Source organism: Dipodomys ordii, unplaced genomic scaffold (assembly GCF_000151885.1).
Source record: "Dipodomys ordii isolate 6190 unplaced genomic scaffold, Dord_2.0 Scaffold2, whole genome shotgun sequence".
In the NCBI taxonomy this organism is placed as follows: Eukaryota; Metazoa; Chordata; class Mammalia; order Rodentia; family Heteromyidae; genus Dipodomys; species Dipodomys ordii.
This window is the reverse complement of record NW_012267218.1, coordinates 33,568,100-33,583,334: the sequence shown is the minus strand read 5'-3', so window position 1 is coordinate 33,583,334 and position 15,235 is coordinate 33,568,100. Positions and strand designations below refer to the sequence as shown.

Sequence of the window (15,235 nt, the reverse complement as noted above, 5' to 3'; positions counted from 1 at the left end):
ATTGCCTCTTCTATTTCCTTGAAGAATGAGGTTGGAATTTTGATAGGTATTGCGTTGAATTTGTAGATAGCCTTGGGAAGTATTGCCATTTTCACGATGTTAATCTTTCCAATCCAGGAACATGGGAGGTTTTGCCATTTTTTAGGTTCTGTGTTGATTTCCTTTTTCAAGATTTTAAAGTTTTCATCATAGAGGTCCTTCACTTCTTTAGTTAAGTTAATTCCTAGGTATTTTATTTTTTGTGGGCACAGCCTCTGTCTTAATGACAGAAGCTATTGTAAGAGCACACTGTGTCCTGGGGGCGGCAGTTAAATTCATGTCAGTCCTGTTTAGGCAGTTAATCCAATTTTAATGCATTTCTTTTAAAGGAACAAAGATTACTCTCACCTGTAAGCCAAACTCCAAAGCTATGTCACCAAGCAATACAAATCTTCCTTTCTAATCTCTCTTGATATTGGATTATATAGACTGGTCTTAAAGGACCAATGCTCAGTGTAGGGTGGACATGTGTTCCAAGCTACAGAGCTGTCCAACATGCCACCCTGGTTTGGGGCCATCTTCTAAGACAGAGGACCCCAATAAGCAATGGAAGCTTTGGCCCAGCACTTGCCAGAACTCACTCAGCATCCCAGTAGTCCCCGCACCTCTCTCATCCAACTTCACTGGGGTCTCAGACACCACACAGAGGGGGTAGTTGCTATTCAGATTAACAGCCATTTATTGGGAGCCTACTAACCAAAAAGCACTATGATAGGCAACAAAGCGAACTCCAAAATAATGAGAAATGTAGATTTTTGAGGCCCATTGTGATCAGGGTGAACACAGTTTATTTGGGAAACTAAGAATTACATAGTAACATCCCAAGAGAAAAATTTGGGATTCATACTCTCGACCTTTCTCCTTCTTGTTTCCCCATAGCCTTTGTTGGATTCTTCTGGGAAGGAAAGGCAAACAATCATTGCTCATTTGTAAAAACTCATGATAAAAATATAAAGAGTTGGACGTATCTAAATGATACCTTAATTTATTGAAGCATTACTTATAGCAGTAAAGAAATGAAAACATCTCCCAAAGGTGGTCTTGCTGGAAATGAGATTTGTTGTGGCACTGAGTATGTTCAAAAGGCATCAGCCATTAGGTTTCGGCCCTAAATAATTAGGCAGAGAAAGGGTATAAAATGACAACAGGCTGAATAGTCAAATTGTATTTGATCACATTGCTAACTACAAATATGGGAAGTATACAGAAATACACTTCCTGGAAAGTTTGCCTTTGCTGGAGAATTCTGTCTCTAGACTAGAAATAAACTCCACTGTAGAAATGAGGGGATAGGATAGCAAAAGGAGTCGGTGATTTCCTTTATTCTCCTGCCTAAAAGAACTGATCTCCTGGTGGTAAACTAGCTGGCACTGGACAGTTCAGAATGAGTGAGTGAAACTCAGCTTTTCTCACAGCAGTGACCTGGCTCAGACCAGAGATCTTAATTCCTTTACCTTAGTGCTTTATACATTGGTCTCAGTAAAGATGGCTGATACAGACAAAAGTATTGTGGCGAATAGGGCTTAATCATAATATGCTGGCAGTGGGGCTTTGTCTCCTCAATGCTTTGGGGAAAAAAAAAAAACCTTGCTTTTAAAACACAGCATTCATACAGAGCCAGAAATGCCCTGGAGTCAACAGTCCTAATCCTTTCTCAGTCAGCCTCAAGGTCCTGAGTCTTCTATAGACGAGCCAAGAAGCTGCCACTTAGAGACCACTGTCCAGGTCAGCTTAGATGCTGTTGGCCAAGGGGGAACTTGAGGACACTGATCTATCTGTGCAGATGGATAAGGGTAAAGCCACTAGTAAGTCCAGGGTTACATAAAGAAGGGAGTTTGATGGTACGATGGGCCATTCCTGAGTGGTGAATTTCCTCTGCACTAAGGATGGATCCCTTTGAGCTGGGATCTATCAGGAAATCTTCCTGATACGGTGCATATTAGAGGAGTTGTGACTTGAAATGTTTCTAATTGTTTTAGGAAAGAAAATTCCTTTGTAGCCTCTCTCACTGTCTCTGTCTCTCTGTGTGTATAGTAAACTGCCTAACATCTAGAAATTAAGGCAAAAATTTTAATTTTTCTTTTCAACGGGATATTGGTATACTCTACAGAACTGGTGCTGCTCCGATTCCCGCTCTAGCCTAGAATTCTAACTAATAATCATACTTCATTCCACCAGCTGAGTCTTGGTCCCCTTTCTCCCAAACTGTATAATGTGGTGTGTGATTTTTGTTCTTGACCTGTCAGGGGCTCCGTTCTTGGCCAGGAATCTGGATTCACTTTAGAATTGGTCCTTCTGGATTTGTTATTAGTTAAAGTCATCACTTTGTTACCCTGGTGCCTTAGGAAATACTAAAATACTTTGTGTATTAATGTTTTATTAAACCTTGTGTTTGCGAATGGTCTTTAATTTCATCTGTAATGTACATATGGACATATAATGTTGCGGCGCAGGTTTCTTACAAAATGAAATCTAGCATCGATGACTATTCAGATTGAACTCTTAACACCTTGCAACTCTTTGAAACCTTCTCTATTTAAAATAGAGAAACTAAGATGCTGGAATAAATTTACTAAACTAAAATTGCCTTTGTTTATTGGTTCACAACTATTTCATCAAATAGATAGGAAAAACATGAAACCACCCTTTCTCTAAAGTTCTCTTCACCTGCTGCTATCTTTTTGTTTGTGCTGGGTGATGCTTTCTTTTTTTTTGGGGGGGGGGTCCGGTCATGGGGCCTGAACTCTGGGCCTGGGCGCTGTCCCTCAGCTCTTCAGCTCAAGGCTAGCACTCTACCACTTGAGCCACAGCGCCACTTCTGGCTTTTTTTCTTTTTGCTTATGTGGTGCTGGGGAATCGAACCCAGGGCCTCAGGCATGCAAGGCAAGTGCTCTACCACTGAGCCACCTTCCCAGCCCCTGGGTGATGCTTTCTAAACTATAGAACATTCTATTTACTCCCAAGATCTTAGGAAGCAATAATGACATACACATTTTATAAATTATGAAGAGGAGTACCATGACAAAATTGGAAACCTTGATAGTGTCTCCACATGCAAGTATTCAGGCATTCTAAGAATGAAGAGCTAAATGGCTGCTTGGGGAAAATTGGGAGCTTGGTTGCAAAACCAAGTGGTAGAGGCAATGGGACTGTTTAGAAAGTATTTAGTTCCCCCAAAGGTAATTTTAAAAACTTCAATGTTTTTCATCATTCTGCTATGATATGAGTCCAACATAAGTAAGAAAGCAGTAGAGGTTTCTGAAAATGAACTCAGACATGTATTGCTGTCCTATGTCCAGCCTCTGACCAGAACTCCAGAGATGACCAGAGAAATATTCCAAGCCTGACCCTGAAGCTTGTCATCCAGTCAAGATATAGAAAATTATGGATGGTCTTATCAGTAATAAGAATATATAAAAGGATAATATTTTCAAAGAAGACATTTTCTTTGAAAATAGTATCCTTAATACAGGACAGTATGATAGGATAGTTTTGTAGGATAATATTTTATATTGCTTGGATGTTGGGAAAAAAACAAGTCTCAAACTACACTATACTTCTGATTTTGTGAGGAAAAACAAACAACTAAAGGAATACATTTTTCTGAATATAATCCAGCAATTAACTCCAAGGACTTGGAAGTGGTCTTGAATGATGGAGGTCTTTCTTCATGCATTTTCCAGACACTTCGGTTTAGGTGGCTCAGGTTTAACCAGAAGGGGATCACAGGTAACCAGATGAGATCTGCTGAAGCAATTGTAGTCCCTCCTTTCCAATATTGCACAAGACATGACTAATGCTAACAAAGGCTCACATTTGAGCTGATTGCCAAAAGCAGCCTGTGCACCCTCTCCAGGACCTGGTCCTATAAACCCCCCTCTTTGGTGGCATAGCATCCTTCCCCACAGTCCTCACATCCCTCTTTGTATTATATAAGAACACATGTTTCAATTTATTGTGCTTGCTTTTTCCAAGCAAAAGAAAATTTCTAATCCTGGCAAAGCAATGTCATAACTATCTCCTATGGACTGAAGAGTTTCCAGGAACCAGCTTCAGTGCTGACAGGGTCTGTGTACCTCTAGTAAGAATAGAGAAAACTAGCAAAGATATCTTGTTACACTGCACTTTATGTATTTTTTAAAATAAATTTTATTAAGCAAGTGCCAGTGGCTCATACCTATAATCGTAGCTACTCAGAAGACTGACATCTGAGGATTGTGGTTCAGTGCTAGCCCAGGCAGACAAATCCAAGAGACTATTCCTGCCAGCTAACAAGAGAAAAGTTGTAAATGGAGGTTTGGCGCAAGTGATTGAACAGCAATCTTGAGCAGCAAAGCCAAGCAAGAATGTAGGATCCTGAGTTCAAGTACCACTTCTGATATACACACATACAAACACACAGAGCCAGGGCACTGGTGGCTCTTACCTTTAATCCTACCTACTCAGGAGGCTGAGATCTGAATATCACAGTTTGAAGCTAGCCCAGGCAAGGAAGTCCATGAGTCTCTTTTCCAAAAAGTGGAGCTATGGCTCAATTGGTAAAATGCTATCCTTGAGCAAAAAAGCTCAGGGCCAGAACCCAGGCTCTGAGTTCAAGCCCTAAGATTGGAGAGTTTATTTTGTGAATGGTTAAAGTCTACTTAGGAAAAACTCTTAGTTCAGTACACTTTTATAAACTACAGTCCTCATGTACTCTGTATAAGACTTATTCATCCTGTACACCTACTCCATGTATCTGTATTAGCAGCTCAGTTGTGTAGGTTATCTTGTTGAGAAGGGAACCCCTAAATTTTTTTCAGTCAACAACAATGCTGGTAAAGGGCATTTACCCAGAGCTGTGAGCCCTCTGATGTTTAATAGACTTTCATACTATGAATCGGAGGCATATTGGTGTCCAACATAAACCTGGCAGACTCCATCTTCCCTGTCTGGCCCTTCCTCTTCCCCACTGCACAGCTACCTTTGGCTGTGATGAAGATCTAGGAAATCAAGTTTAGAATCCACCTCAATGGAAGTCATCCTGTCTTCTTCACTTGCCGGCCCTGCAGGCAACCAGCCTACCCTGCTCCCTTTGCAGACTCTCAGAATTCCCATGGCTCTTTGATCCTGTGTGTGTTCTTGCCCTTAAATGACTGGCTGTAAGAAAACCTCCATTTCTTTCTTGGATTATTTTTGGCCAGGAAGCCAAGCCTACCCGCACAGGTGGTTTTCTGTGGGTCAGCTCTACTTGGCTCTCTGTGGGAGAAGTCTGAGGGTTCAGCTTATAAAGCTAACTCACTTATCCCTGCTGGACTAGCAAATTCAAGTGTGGTGTTAGCCTCAGTCTCCTTTCTGTATTTCCAGAGCTCAGCCCAACAGTCAGGAGGCCCCCGTGTCTAATGTTAGGAAGTGATAGAGGGCCAATCACCTCCTAATGTCTTCTTTGTCTGGAATCTTCTGAGCTGCCTCACCGCTTTTCTTCGTTTGGGTGAAATCTACAAGATGAATGCTACCAGGTAGCCTTTGAGAAGCATTTTTGGCAGGAAGAATCAGTGAAAGAGATTTTCTTGGCAAGGACAAAATGCCAGTACTGTAAGGAGCTACTGGATAAATTTGTACTGCTTCAGTTGGGAAATTTCAACACTCCTGGGGGATTGGGTGGTAGAGAATGTTGAATAATTTTTTTTAAAGATTGTAAGTCTCAACTGTCAGACTCATGGTTCATGCATTTGATGATTCTAAGGAACCATATGACCTGTAAAAGGTACTTGTTAATAAAACTCATTTCCTCTTGTACTTGTCCAGAAAGTCATTGGGGATTATTCGGTATGTTTCTTTTCCTTTCTTTTTTTTTTTCTCCTACCTGGACAAAGTGAGAGGAAATCTCACAGTTCTTTTGCTCAAGTTTAAGTTAGATCGTTGTGTATACACTTAGTGGAGGTTGGGCATGCTGCCTAAATACTGAGGGCATCAGACACCCAAGACTGCATGGGGACCAGCACTGGAGCTGTGGGAATTAGCCTGTGAGCTCCTGGCTCTGGCTCTGTTAAAGGGGTGTTAAAAGGAGATGTAGCAACTAGGCACACACAGAGGTCATGTTTATAATTTCCCATCCCCTGTTAACTGTTGGGTGGTGATATGAGGGAGGCCAGAGAGGGAGCCTCACAGCTGGGTTGGAAATTACTGACTGAAAATTTTTCAGTCATTAGAAAATGAGTAATTCTGCCAGGTGCTGGCAGTTCACATCTGGAATCCTAGCTACTGAGGAGACAGATTTGAGGATTGAGGTTCAAAGCCAGCCTCATTTGGAAAGTCCATGAGGTTCTTTGTCTCCAATTAACCAGTGAAAAGAGCCAGAAATGGAGGTGTGTTTGCTCAAGTGGTAGAGCTGCAGTTTTGGGTGGAAAAAAGTAGAGTGCAAGTTCAAGCCCTAGAAAATGAGTAACTACATTCCAGTCATAATGATGAATGTGTATGTCTCCTGTGTACACTTGTTCTTAAGCAGATGTTTCAGCAGATTGGTCCCCTAAGACACCACATAATTTGTCACCTTCGAGAGAAGAAATAGCATGCAGACTTCACTTAACAGCCAGGAGTGCTGCTTCCTTACCAGGGCTGCATTTTCTTACACAGATCAGGCGACAGGGTGTATTTTGGGACCATTGAGACTGTAAGTGCTCCCCCACAGTGATTATCTGTGTGTAGCAAACACCAGATAATGTCAGTGGTTACAAATAAGCAACAGGTTCAGGACTCTGAGAACCCCGAACATGCAGCTTCTCTAAGCAAGTAAAGTGACTCTTTTAGCATTCTCTTCCAACCTTCTTTCCAGGAGAAATATTTATTATTCTTACTAATGGGTCTTTTTCCCTACACATCTTTCTTGAAGATTATGGCTTAAATGATATAGAAACCAAAGAAGAAGGTTAAAGCTAGGGTATGGAAACATACATTTTAATGGCTTATTCATCCATATCAAAGTAGTCTGTGATTCTGGTAAGAAGTTTAGGAAATATAAGAAAAATCACCCATAGACATCACTCAGAAATAGACTTTTATATCTTCTGTACTTCTCTCTCCTGTCTCTTTCTTCTATTTATCCCCCACTCTACCATTGCAACATAATTAAAAGGATACAAGTTTGTGTCCTGTTCTTTCACTGATAATTGTACCCACTGGTAAATAAAACATAAAACTCAAGCTATAAATGGAAGACTCAGAATTGACTATCAAAAAATATAGAAGTTAGCATAAAAATTTGAAAACAAATTAGGAAATTATATCTGCTACAAATATGTCCAAACTATTACTCTCTCTAATATATAATGAGCTCCTTTAAAATGTAAGTTTTTAAATGGGTAACATGTGAATAGACTAGAAAAATGCAAATCAGCAAGGAAATAAATTTCAAAAAGACAAAAATTCTGTTATAAACATTTTCCTATAGTGTTTGTCTTTATTAAATTTTGGCAACTTTCACAGGATTCTGTCATAGAAATATTATAATTTATCAATCATTCCTCTGTTAACATATAAGTGAACTTGGCTTCCAAATTTTATCATCATATACGATGCAGAAAAAAAGAAGCACCTTTACAAAATGAAATAGGTGTGTTTACACCCACAAGAGCATTGCATCAGAAAACAAGACTAAAAGTTTAAGAGGAATCTGCTGGGCACTGGTAAGAACATACGAAGTTAACTGATTAAGCCTCAGCACCACTCCATCTAGACAACCCAGTAGGCAAAGTTACCCCCTTTCCTGAGCCCTCAGCTCTGCTCCTGATGCTGGGTCTCATTTGTCGTGAGTGTTCATGCACTTGGTATTAAAAAAAAAAATGTCAGAGACTTCTCCCTATGCCCAGTTCTAGGCTCTTGCCTTTTAGATCCTTTCCCTCAAGTGAACTCATCCACACCCAGGTAATAACTCTTAAATTTATATCTCCAGCTCAGCCTTTCCTCTACTTCTAGCCATGTGTATTCAGCTGCCTATTAAACATCTCCATTTGCAAGTCTGAAAAAATAGCTCAGCATGTCCAAAGTAAATTTCATGAGCCAGGACCTGCTGACATCTCGTCTTTATCCTGTACATATTTCCATGACTAAATCTCCATACTCTCACCCCTGGTGTTCTGGACCCATTCAGTTCTCTGTACCTGACTGCCCACACCCTTGTCAAGGCCACTATGACTTTTTAAAAATTTTATTTTCTTATAAAGCTTACAGTTACATCAGCAAGGTAATGAGTATATTTATTGTGGGCATTGTTACCCCTTCCTTTGTTTTTCTCACCACTATGACTTATATTTTGGGATACTCCAGTAGTTAACTTCCCAACTCACATACTAGGCCTCATTTTTCAACTGTACTAAGCATCTGTCCCTCTATTTCCTCTTTCTAGAGCTCCCCTCCTTACCCTTATTTCCTTATCTGTCTCTCTGTCTCTGCCTCTGTCTTTCTCTGTCTCTCTCTGCATAATAACCTTCATAACTCAGCTCAAGTGTCATTTTCCTGGGTACACTTCCCTCAGCATTTAAGACAGGCCCTCTTTTATATACTCCCATATTTTCTTTTCATAATTTATAATGAGTTTAGTTGTGCAGTAGTCCGATTGCTTCACCCATCTGTCGTTAACCATCCTAAGGATAGGAAAGATGCCCCCTTTGCTTGTTATATCTTGAGGCCCTTGCATATTGCCAGGCTCATAGGCAATGCTCAGATTCATTGCGTGGATGAACAGATTATGTTAGGTGACCCTGCCATTCTTGTTACACTTACATATGATGGGCCAAAATGTTAGGCTTTTGCTGTTTCATTAACTTTTCAAAATTGTTTTACCAATAATCATCTTGCTTTAAATGGTGAAGGTAGTTCAGATTTTATAGACAGTCCACACATAAGCTAGTCCTAACTAGATTTGTTTCAATTTTTAAAAAAATCTTAATCCAAATTCATTCTCTTGACAAAGACAACCTCTTAACACCCACATGCCAGCCTCTAGCCCTTAGAGGAGAACAAGACATCATCTTCTGAATATTTGAACACTAAAGAAATAGTTGTTAGGTACTCCCCTACTCCTATAGTCCCACCAAAAACCATCAAATTTCTTCCCTACACCAAAGGGAAAAACAAGTGGTTTGGCAGAATTCTGATAATACAGTTCACAGTGACATGCATAAAACATAAACTAAGAAATAAGAGAGTATATATAAGTCACTTAGCATTTTAAAAGTGTTGAACATGTTAGCTACTGTCCCTCAGAACACACACACACATTCACACATACACAGCAAATAAGCAATAGAGTCCAAAAAAACAACAGAAAACTAGAGCCGGATGCCAGTGACTCCTGTCTGTAATACTAGCTACTCAGGAGGCTGAGATCTGAGGATCACAGTTCAAAGCCAGCCCAAGCAGGAAAGTCCCTGAGACTCTTATCTCCAATAAACCAGCAGAAAACCGAAAGTGGTGCTATGGCTCAAGCGGTAGAGCACTTGCCTTGAGCTGAAGAGCTGAGCCCAAGCCCAGAGTTCAAGCCCCATGACCGACAAACAAAAACAAAAACAAGCACCTAATACACTGCCAGTTATGTGGAAAGTGTCATTTTATGATAACTGGTATTGACATTATATTGTTTTAAAGAGTTGTTACCATTTAGAATTAGATAATAGAATATAGATGAGATGACTTCATGCCTTGGATTGGTTTCAAAATAATCTGGGAAAAAGAATGGGTCACCATGGGAGATGAGGAGATGTAATGACTGTTTTCACCAACACTTGCTGGTGCTGGGTGATCAGTTCTGTCATCTTCTATATATATATACATGTTTAAAATTTCCTCCACAAATCATCTTTAAAAGGCCTTAAAATGTGACTAGCCTTCTAGATTCATGCTATTCAAAGTAGCCAGTTCAAACTCAACGTTTCTTTATTTCTTTTGGAGAGGCAGCTGAAGCCAGGAATCTAAGCAGAAGATCCCATTCCACTCTATTTTATTACTCTCAGGACAGCTCAGAGTGGAAAGAAAATAAACCCAATTTCAGAATCTTCTTTGTCCTCAGCTACTTGGGAATTCTCTCTGACACTACTGCAGGCATTTTAAGTAACCCTGCTTACCCAGCATTAACAAAGCACCTTTCAGGCACCCAGTGGATAAAATAGCTCTGTCTCTCCTTCTTTTGCTGGCATGACAAAAGCTTTAGCTATTAAATACCAGTGCTCAGTGAGCTAATGACTGGTGAGCCCGTAATTGTGTTTTTGGCATTTTAGGATCTGAGCCTCGGCCCTGTATGAACTTGTAATCTTCATTGTGTAGCCTTGTTAAGTTTGGTTGCTGAGTTATTTGTTGGCATTCAATACTAAGGAACTCCAAAGCCAAAAACTGACCTCTGCACATTTCAAGTTAGTCAGGAGTCATAGGGTAGCATTGTATGTGTCTGTATGTGTTTGTTTGTGTATATTTGTGTGTGTGTGTGTGTGTGTGTGTGTACTAGGGCTTGAACTCTGAGCTCTATCCTTAGCTTTTTTCACTCAACGTTGGCATTCCACTACTTGAGCCACAGCTCTACTTGCAGGTTTTTGGTGGTTAATTGGAGATAAGAATCTTACAGACTTTCCTGCCTAGACTGGGCTCAAAGTATGATCTCAGCCTCCTGAGTAGCTTAAATTACAGGCTTGAGCCACCAGCACTGACAATTAGTTGTTTTTTGGTTAGTTTTTTTTTCCAATAAAGATATAGCTTACCCTTAATGTGGAAGCTGACCACAACTTCATGAGGTTCAACAACTTTTGTTTGATTAACCCTTTCCATGTGTAGCACTGTCATTTGGATGTAAGCCAAGAAGTAAAGGTTCTTATTAATCCTTTGGCCCTAAGGCTGCCCTTCCTGAATTAATTTCCTTTCTCTGGTTTCTCCAAAAAGATAATTTCAACTTCCATTCAGGTTTCTTATTTTCCCTCTGGAATCGATTTCAAAGGGTGAAGCATACTCCTTTGTATAAGCTTAAACACTTTTGAACAAGGATTCTGGTGAGTTTTATGAGAATTCTTTCCTTCCCCTTAAATTAAGACATGTTCCAAATTAGCCAGAGAAGCCCACTAGATGCCCCTTGGGTTCTTCCCTTTATCTCTGGCCAAAGGGTCTGTAGAATTGTAGCTAGGAAAGAGTAAGGCTCAGCTCCTGCTCAGAGGAACACAGATGCACGGCAGACCCTTCTGGGATCCAGTGATGGGGGTTTGCCATAGGGGCATCAACCCCGTGCTCTAGAGGTAGAATTGGCATTGGAATGTCCAGGGCAGACTGTACAGGGGTTGTGAGGTATTTCAGCTCAGGGCTGAACCGATATATTGAATCCTCTTGGGACCCCAGTGTGCCTGGTAGGAAGCTCACTCTGATGTTTCCTTTGAGACATGAGCAGTTCTGGGAATATTCTAAAATTAGCCTGAGAAGGTGGCCTGACCTGCCTTCATGGCTGCAGGTGTCTTATGACCAAGATGAGTCACATCCCCTGTGCTGTTCAGGTGTGTCTCTTGAAAGCTTGTTCTAGGACTTTCTACATAGGGGCCTGTGATGGCTGACTGACAAACTGATGAGCAAGCACTTTTTCTCTCCCGGAACAATCCCTGCCACTCATCCTAGCAGCTGAGAAACAAGGACTCAAACCTCTTCCCTGGGATGTTCGTCTCCAGCTCTCTTGAGCAATCACAGGTCAGCTCTGCAGCCCCTTGTGGGGCTCTGTTAGCACTTGTTTCCATTGCCCAAGAAGATTGTTTCCGATACCTCAGCAGGCAGGCGTAATGGCTTCAGGAAAGTTCAGAAACTCAGTAACCTTGTGTAGAAATGTGAGGGACAGTTGCTCTGGGCTCAGGCCTAAGCAGGCCTGGACAGCTGAATTGGGATGTGGTGTTGATAAAGCCAGCCGCACAAGGCTCAGCCTATGGATGTGGTGGTAGTGGTGGTGGTGGTGGTGGTGGTGGTGGTATGTGTGTGTTTTGGGTTGGGTTGAACAGGGCTGTGTGAGGAGGATTCTTCCCAGAAAGGGTTTGCTTTGCTGAAATGAATGCACAGGTGCTCAGCATACGTGGGTCCTAGACAGCACTGTGGAGCAGGCTTTCTCACTCTGGGCTGAGAAAGTCCCACTGCGTTTGCCATATTTATCAGCAATATTTGTCCTGGAAACAAGGCTTTGTTTCAACCTCGGGTGTTTCCCAGTGACCACTATCATAAGACCTACATGGACAGGCCATGTCAACTCACGTTGAGGGAATGGTGTAAGAGCCAGGTTGTGCCAGTTCTGTCCTTACCTCCTTGGGCTAGGCAGAAACCAGCCCTTTCCCTGGGGCCTGGAAGGCCAATGACCTTTTCTTCTCAGATCCCAGACAAAGAACTAGACCCACGGGAGCCCTGACACAGTCCACTTGTGCAGGAGACTCCAGGGAGACTTGGCTGCAGATGCTGGAGAAGCCACGGTGAGGGGGCCACCATGGCTGCCCACCAGGTGGCCTACAGCCAGGGCAGCAAGGGGAATGTCCAGGTCACCCGATGTCCCCTGCTTGATGTGTAGCCTCCTTTTTGCTGACAACTCTTGTGGTTTCCCTCCAAACACATCTGTTGAAAAAACAAGTTATAGACCACCCCAAAGCCAGAAGTAGAGCTATGACTTAAATGGTAGAGCACTAGCCTTGAACAAGAAAGCTCAGAGACAGTGCCCAGGCCCTGAGTTCAAGCCTGAGGCCTGGAGTGTGCGTACACACACACACACACACACACGCATGCACGCACGCACGCACGCACACACCCCGAGGCTGGAAGCTGGTACTGGGGAAGATGGTTTTAAGAGTGCTGCCTTTCACCTGCAGACAGTCTGTCTTGTCGGTGTGGAGCCATGCTCTTGTCTATACAAAGGGCTTTTCACCAGTTATGCTGGAAATTCACTTCCCTCCAGTGTTCTAGCTCAGAGGGGTTCAGAAAGGGGTAGAAAGCTGCCTTTGTTTCCCCCAGGACCCTCATCATGTACCAGGCTTCCAGTGGATCTTGGGTGTACCCATACAAACCCTGCGTCTCTTTCTCCTGGTTATTAATGTTCCTACTAAGTATTGCTTTAAGACAGAACCCAGGAGATGTCACCTCCTCCCTAGTTACCCTCATGGATATGAAGGCCCATTACTGATTTTATGTTTTTAGAAGCTCTCCTCTCTCCTTCCCCTGACCCTGACTTTCCTGGCCATCCATCACTGCCAAATTCATGTCTCCACATCTCCCTGACAGGTTCAGCTGTCCCTAGCCAATCTTTTTCTGTGCTGCTGGGAACCTCTTAATTCCTTGGACTGCAACATGATCCAGGCTGGACAGAGACCAGCCGGGAGTTGTTCAGTTCCTCAGCGTGGCCCTTAGGGCCCTTTACAACTTGAATGACTTCATCTTCCTCCCCAGCCCAGAGATTTTTTTTTAATGGCTTCATGCTTTCTTGTCAGCCCTTCTGTCCAGCCCATTCCAGCAGTGGTCCTCAGAGCCCAGCTGCACATCGGTCCCTCTGTGTCTGCCTCTAACATCTCCATGTCTTCTCACTCTCTCCTCTGAGTGGGAAACTCCAGCATATGCTTTCAGACCCAGCTCAATTTCTGCTGTGAAGCTATGCCTCTCTCCTCCCACTAGAAACAATTAATTGCTCCTTTATATTTGTCTCATAGTGCTTGATTTGTAATTCAGTTATACCACTGATATTATACAGCAGTTGGTGATTTTTTTTCTCTCGCTCTGTTTGCATACATAATTGAGACATAATGGTGAACTAAATCAGCCTGACCCCTGCCTTCATGGAGCTTTGCTATTTGTGGCCTCATTTTATTTTAAGGTTCTTGTGGAGAAAGGTTACCTGTGTTTTTGTTTGTCTGTTACAGACCCTGGCACACAATACCAGTTGCTCCATGAATGCTGAGTGAACTCTAATATGGGGCAGGAGTTCTTACGGGTACAATGTGCACGGAAAGCTTTGGACAGTCATATTCTCCTCCCTTTAGTTTCTAAAAGAGAGCTACATTTTGAGCTGGGCACTGATGGGTCATGCTTGTAATCTTAGCTACTTAGAAGGCACAGATCTGAGGATAGCAATTCAAAGCCAGCCCGGACAGAAAAGTCCATGAAACTCTTATCTCCATCTAACTTCCAAAAATTGAGACGTGGAGGTGTGGCTCTGGTGGTAGAGTGCCAGTTGTAAGCAAAAAAGCCAAAGGATAGCCCAGGGCCTTGAGTTCAAGCCCCAGCATGGTGCACACACACACATATACACACACTCACAGACAGCTGTGTTTTTATATGGAATTATCCCATGTATGGGCCCCATCTTCATAGGGCTGAGGTAAGTTCTAAGACTTAAAAAAAAAAATCTGTATTGGGGAGGTAGGGAGGGAAGGGATGGTAGGGGAAAAACAAAGGAGGAGGTAACAATGCTCGAAAGGAACTGGACTCATTACCTTACTCATGTAACTGTAACCCCTCTGTACAGTATTTTTTACAATAAATAACATTCAAAAAATGAAAAAAAAACTGTATAACCCAGAGATGTGTTTTTTTTCCCTCCTTCTGAAGTGTGTATAGAATACCGGGTGACAACAATTGGTCTGATCACACCATCTCGTCCTCTCATTGGTGGTTTGGAGCCTGGCTGCCCTAATCACATGCCTGTCTTGGTTTCTTTCAGCGATCTGAAGCTGGACAATGTGCTGTTGGATCATGAAGGTCACTGTAAGCTGGCAGACTTTGGGATGTGTAAGGAGGGGATTTGTAATGGAGTCACCACAGCCACGTTCTGTGGCACACCTGACTACATTGCTCCAGAGGTGAGTGTACCTGTGGAGCCCTCCCTGACCACAACCATTGCCACAGGCTGTTTTCGTGTGCCACAGCCATGCAGGCAGTGCTGGCGTGAACGCCTCCAGACGTTATGGTTCACTGGGCGGATGGGCTGAAAATGTCCGAGGTTCATGTAAATAAAATTTGGGGCTAAAAATAATTATAAATTTTGCAGTTGCTTTATTCACTTAAATGAGGGCAAAGTATGTTCCACTCATGGCAACCTAGTTCATTTTCCTTCTTGTCTCTGTGTAGTGGTTTAATGCCAGCCTCATTTAGCAGATCTAAAGACAAGCTTTTGAGTCTCATATGAAGGAAAGAACGCAGTCTCTTCTTCTCTCTGTTTTGTTAGTTCTCTCTCTCT

At 42.3% G+C, this 15,235-nt stretch overlaps 1 protein-coding gene across 1 annotated transcript in view; it reads left to right on the top strand.

Annotated features, from left to right (window-relative positions):
* The window catches only part of Prkch (protein kinase C, eta), a 228,744-nt gene that overhangs the window by 206,517 nt on the left and 6,992 nt on the right, over positions 1-15,235 (top strand). The window contains exon 11 of the mRNA XM_013013856.1: positions 14,720-14,858. Coding sequence (XP_012869310.1) covers positions 14,720-14,858 — 139 coding nt within the window. The remainder of the gene's footprint in view (positions 1-14,719; positions 14,859-15,235) is intronic.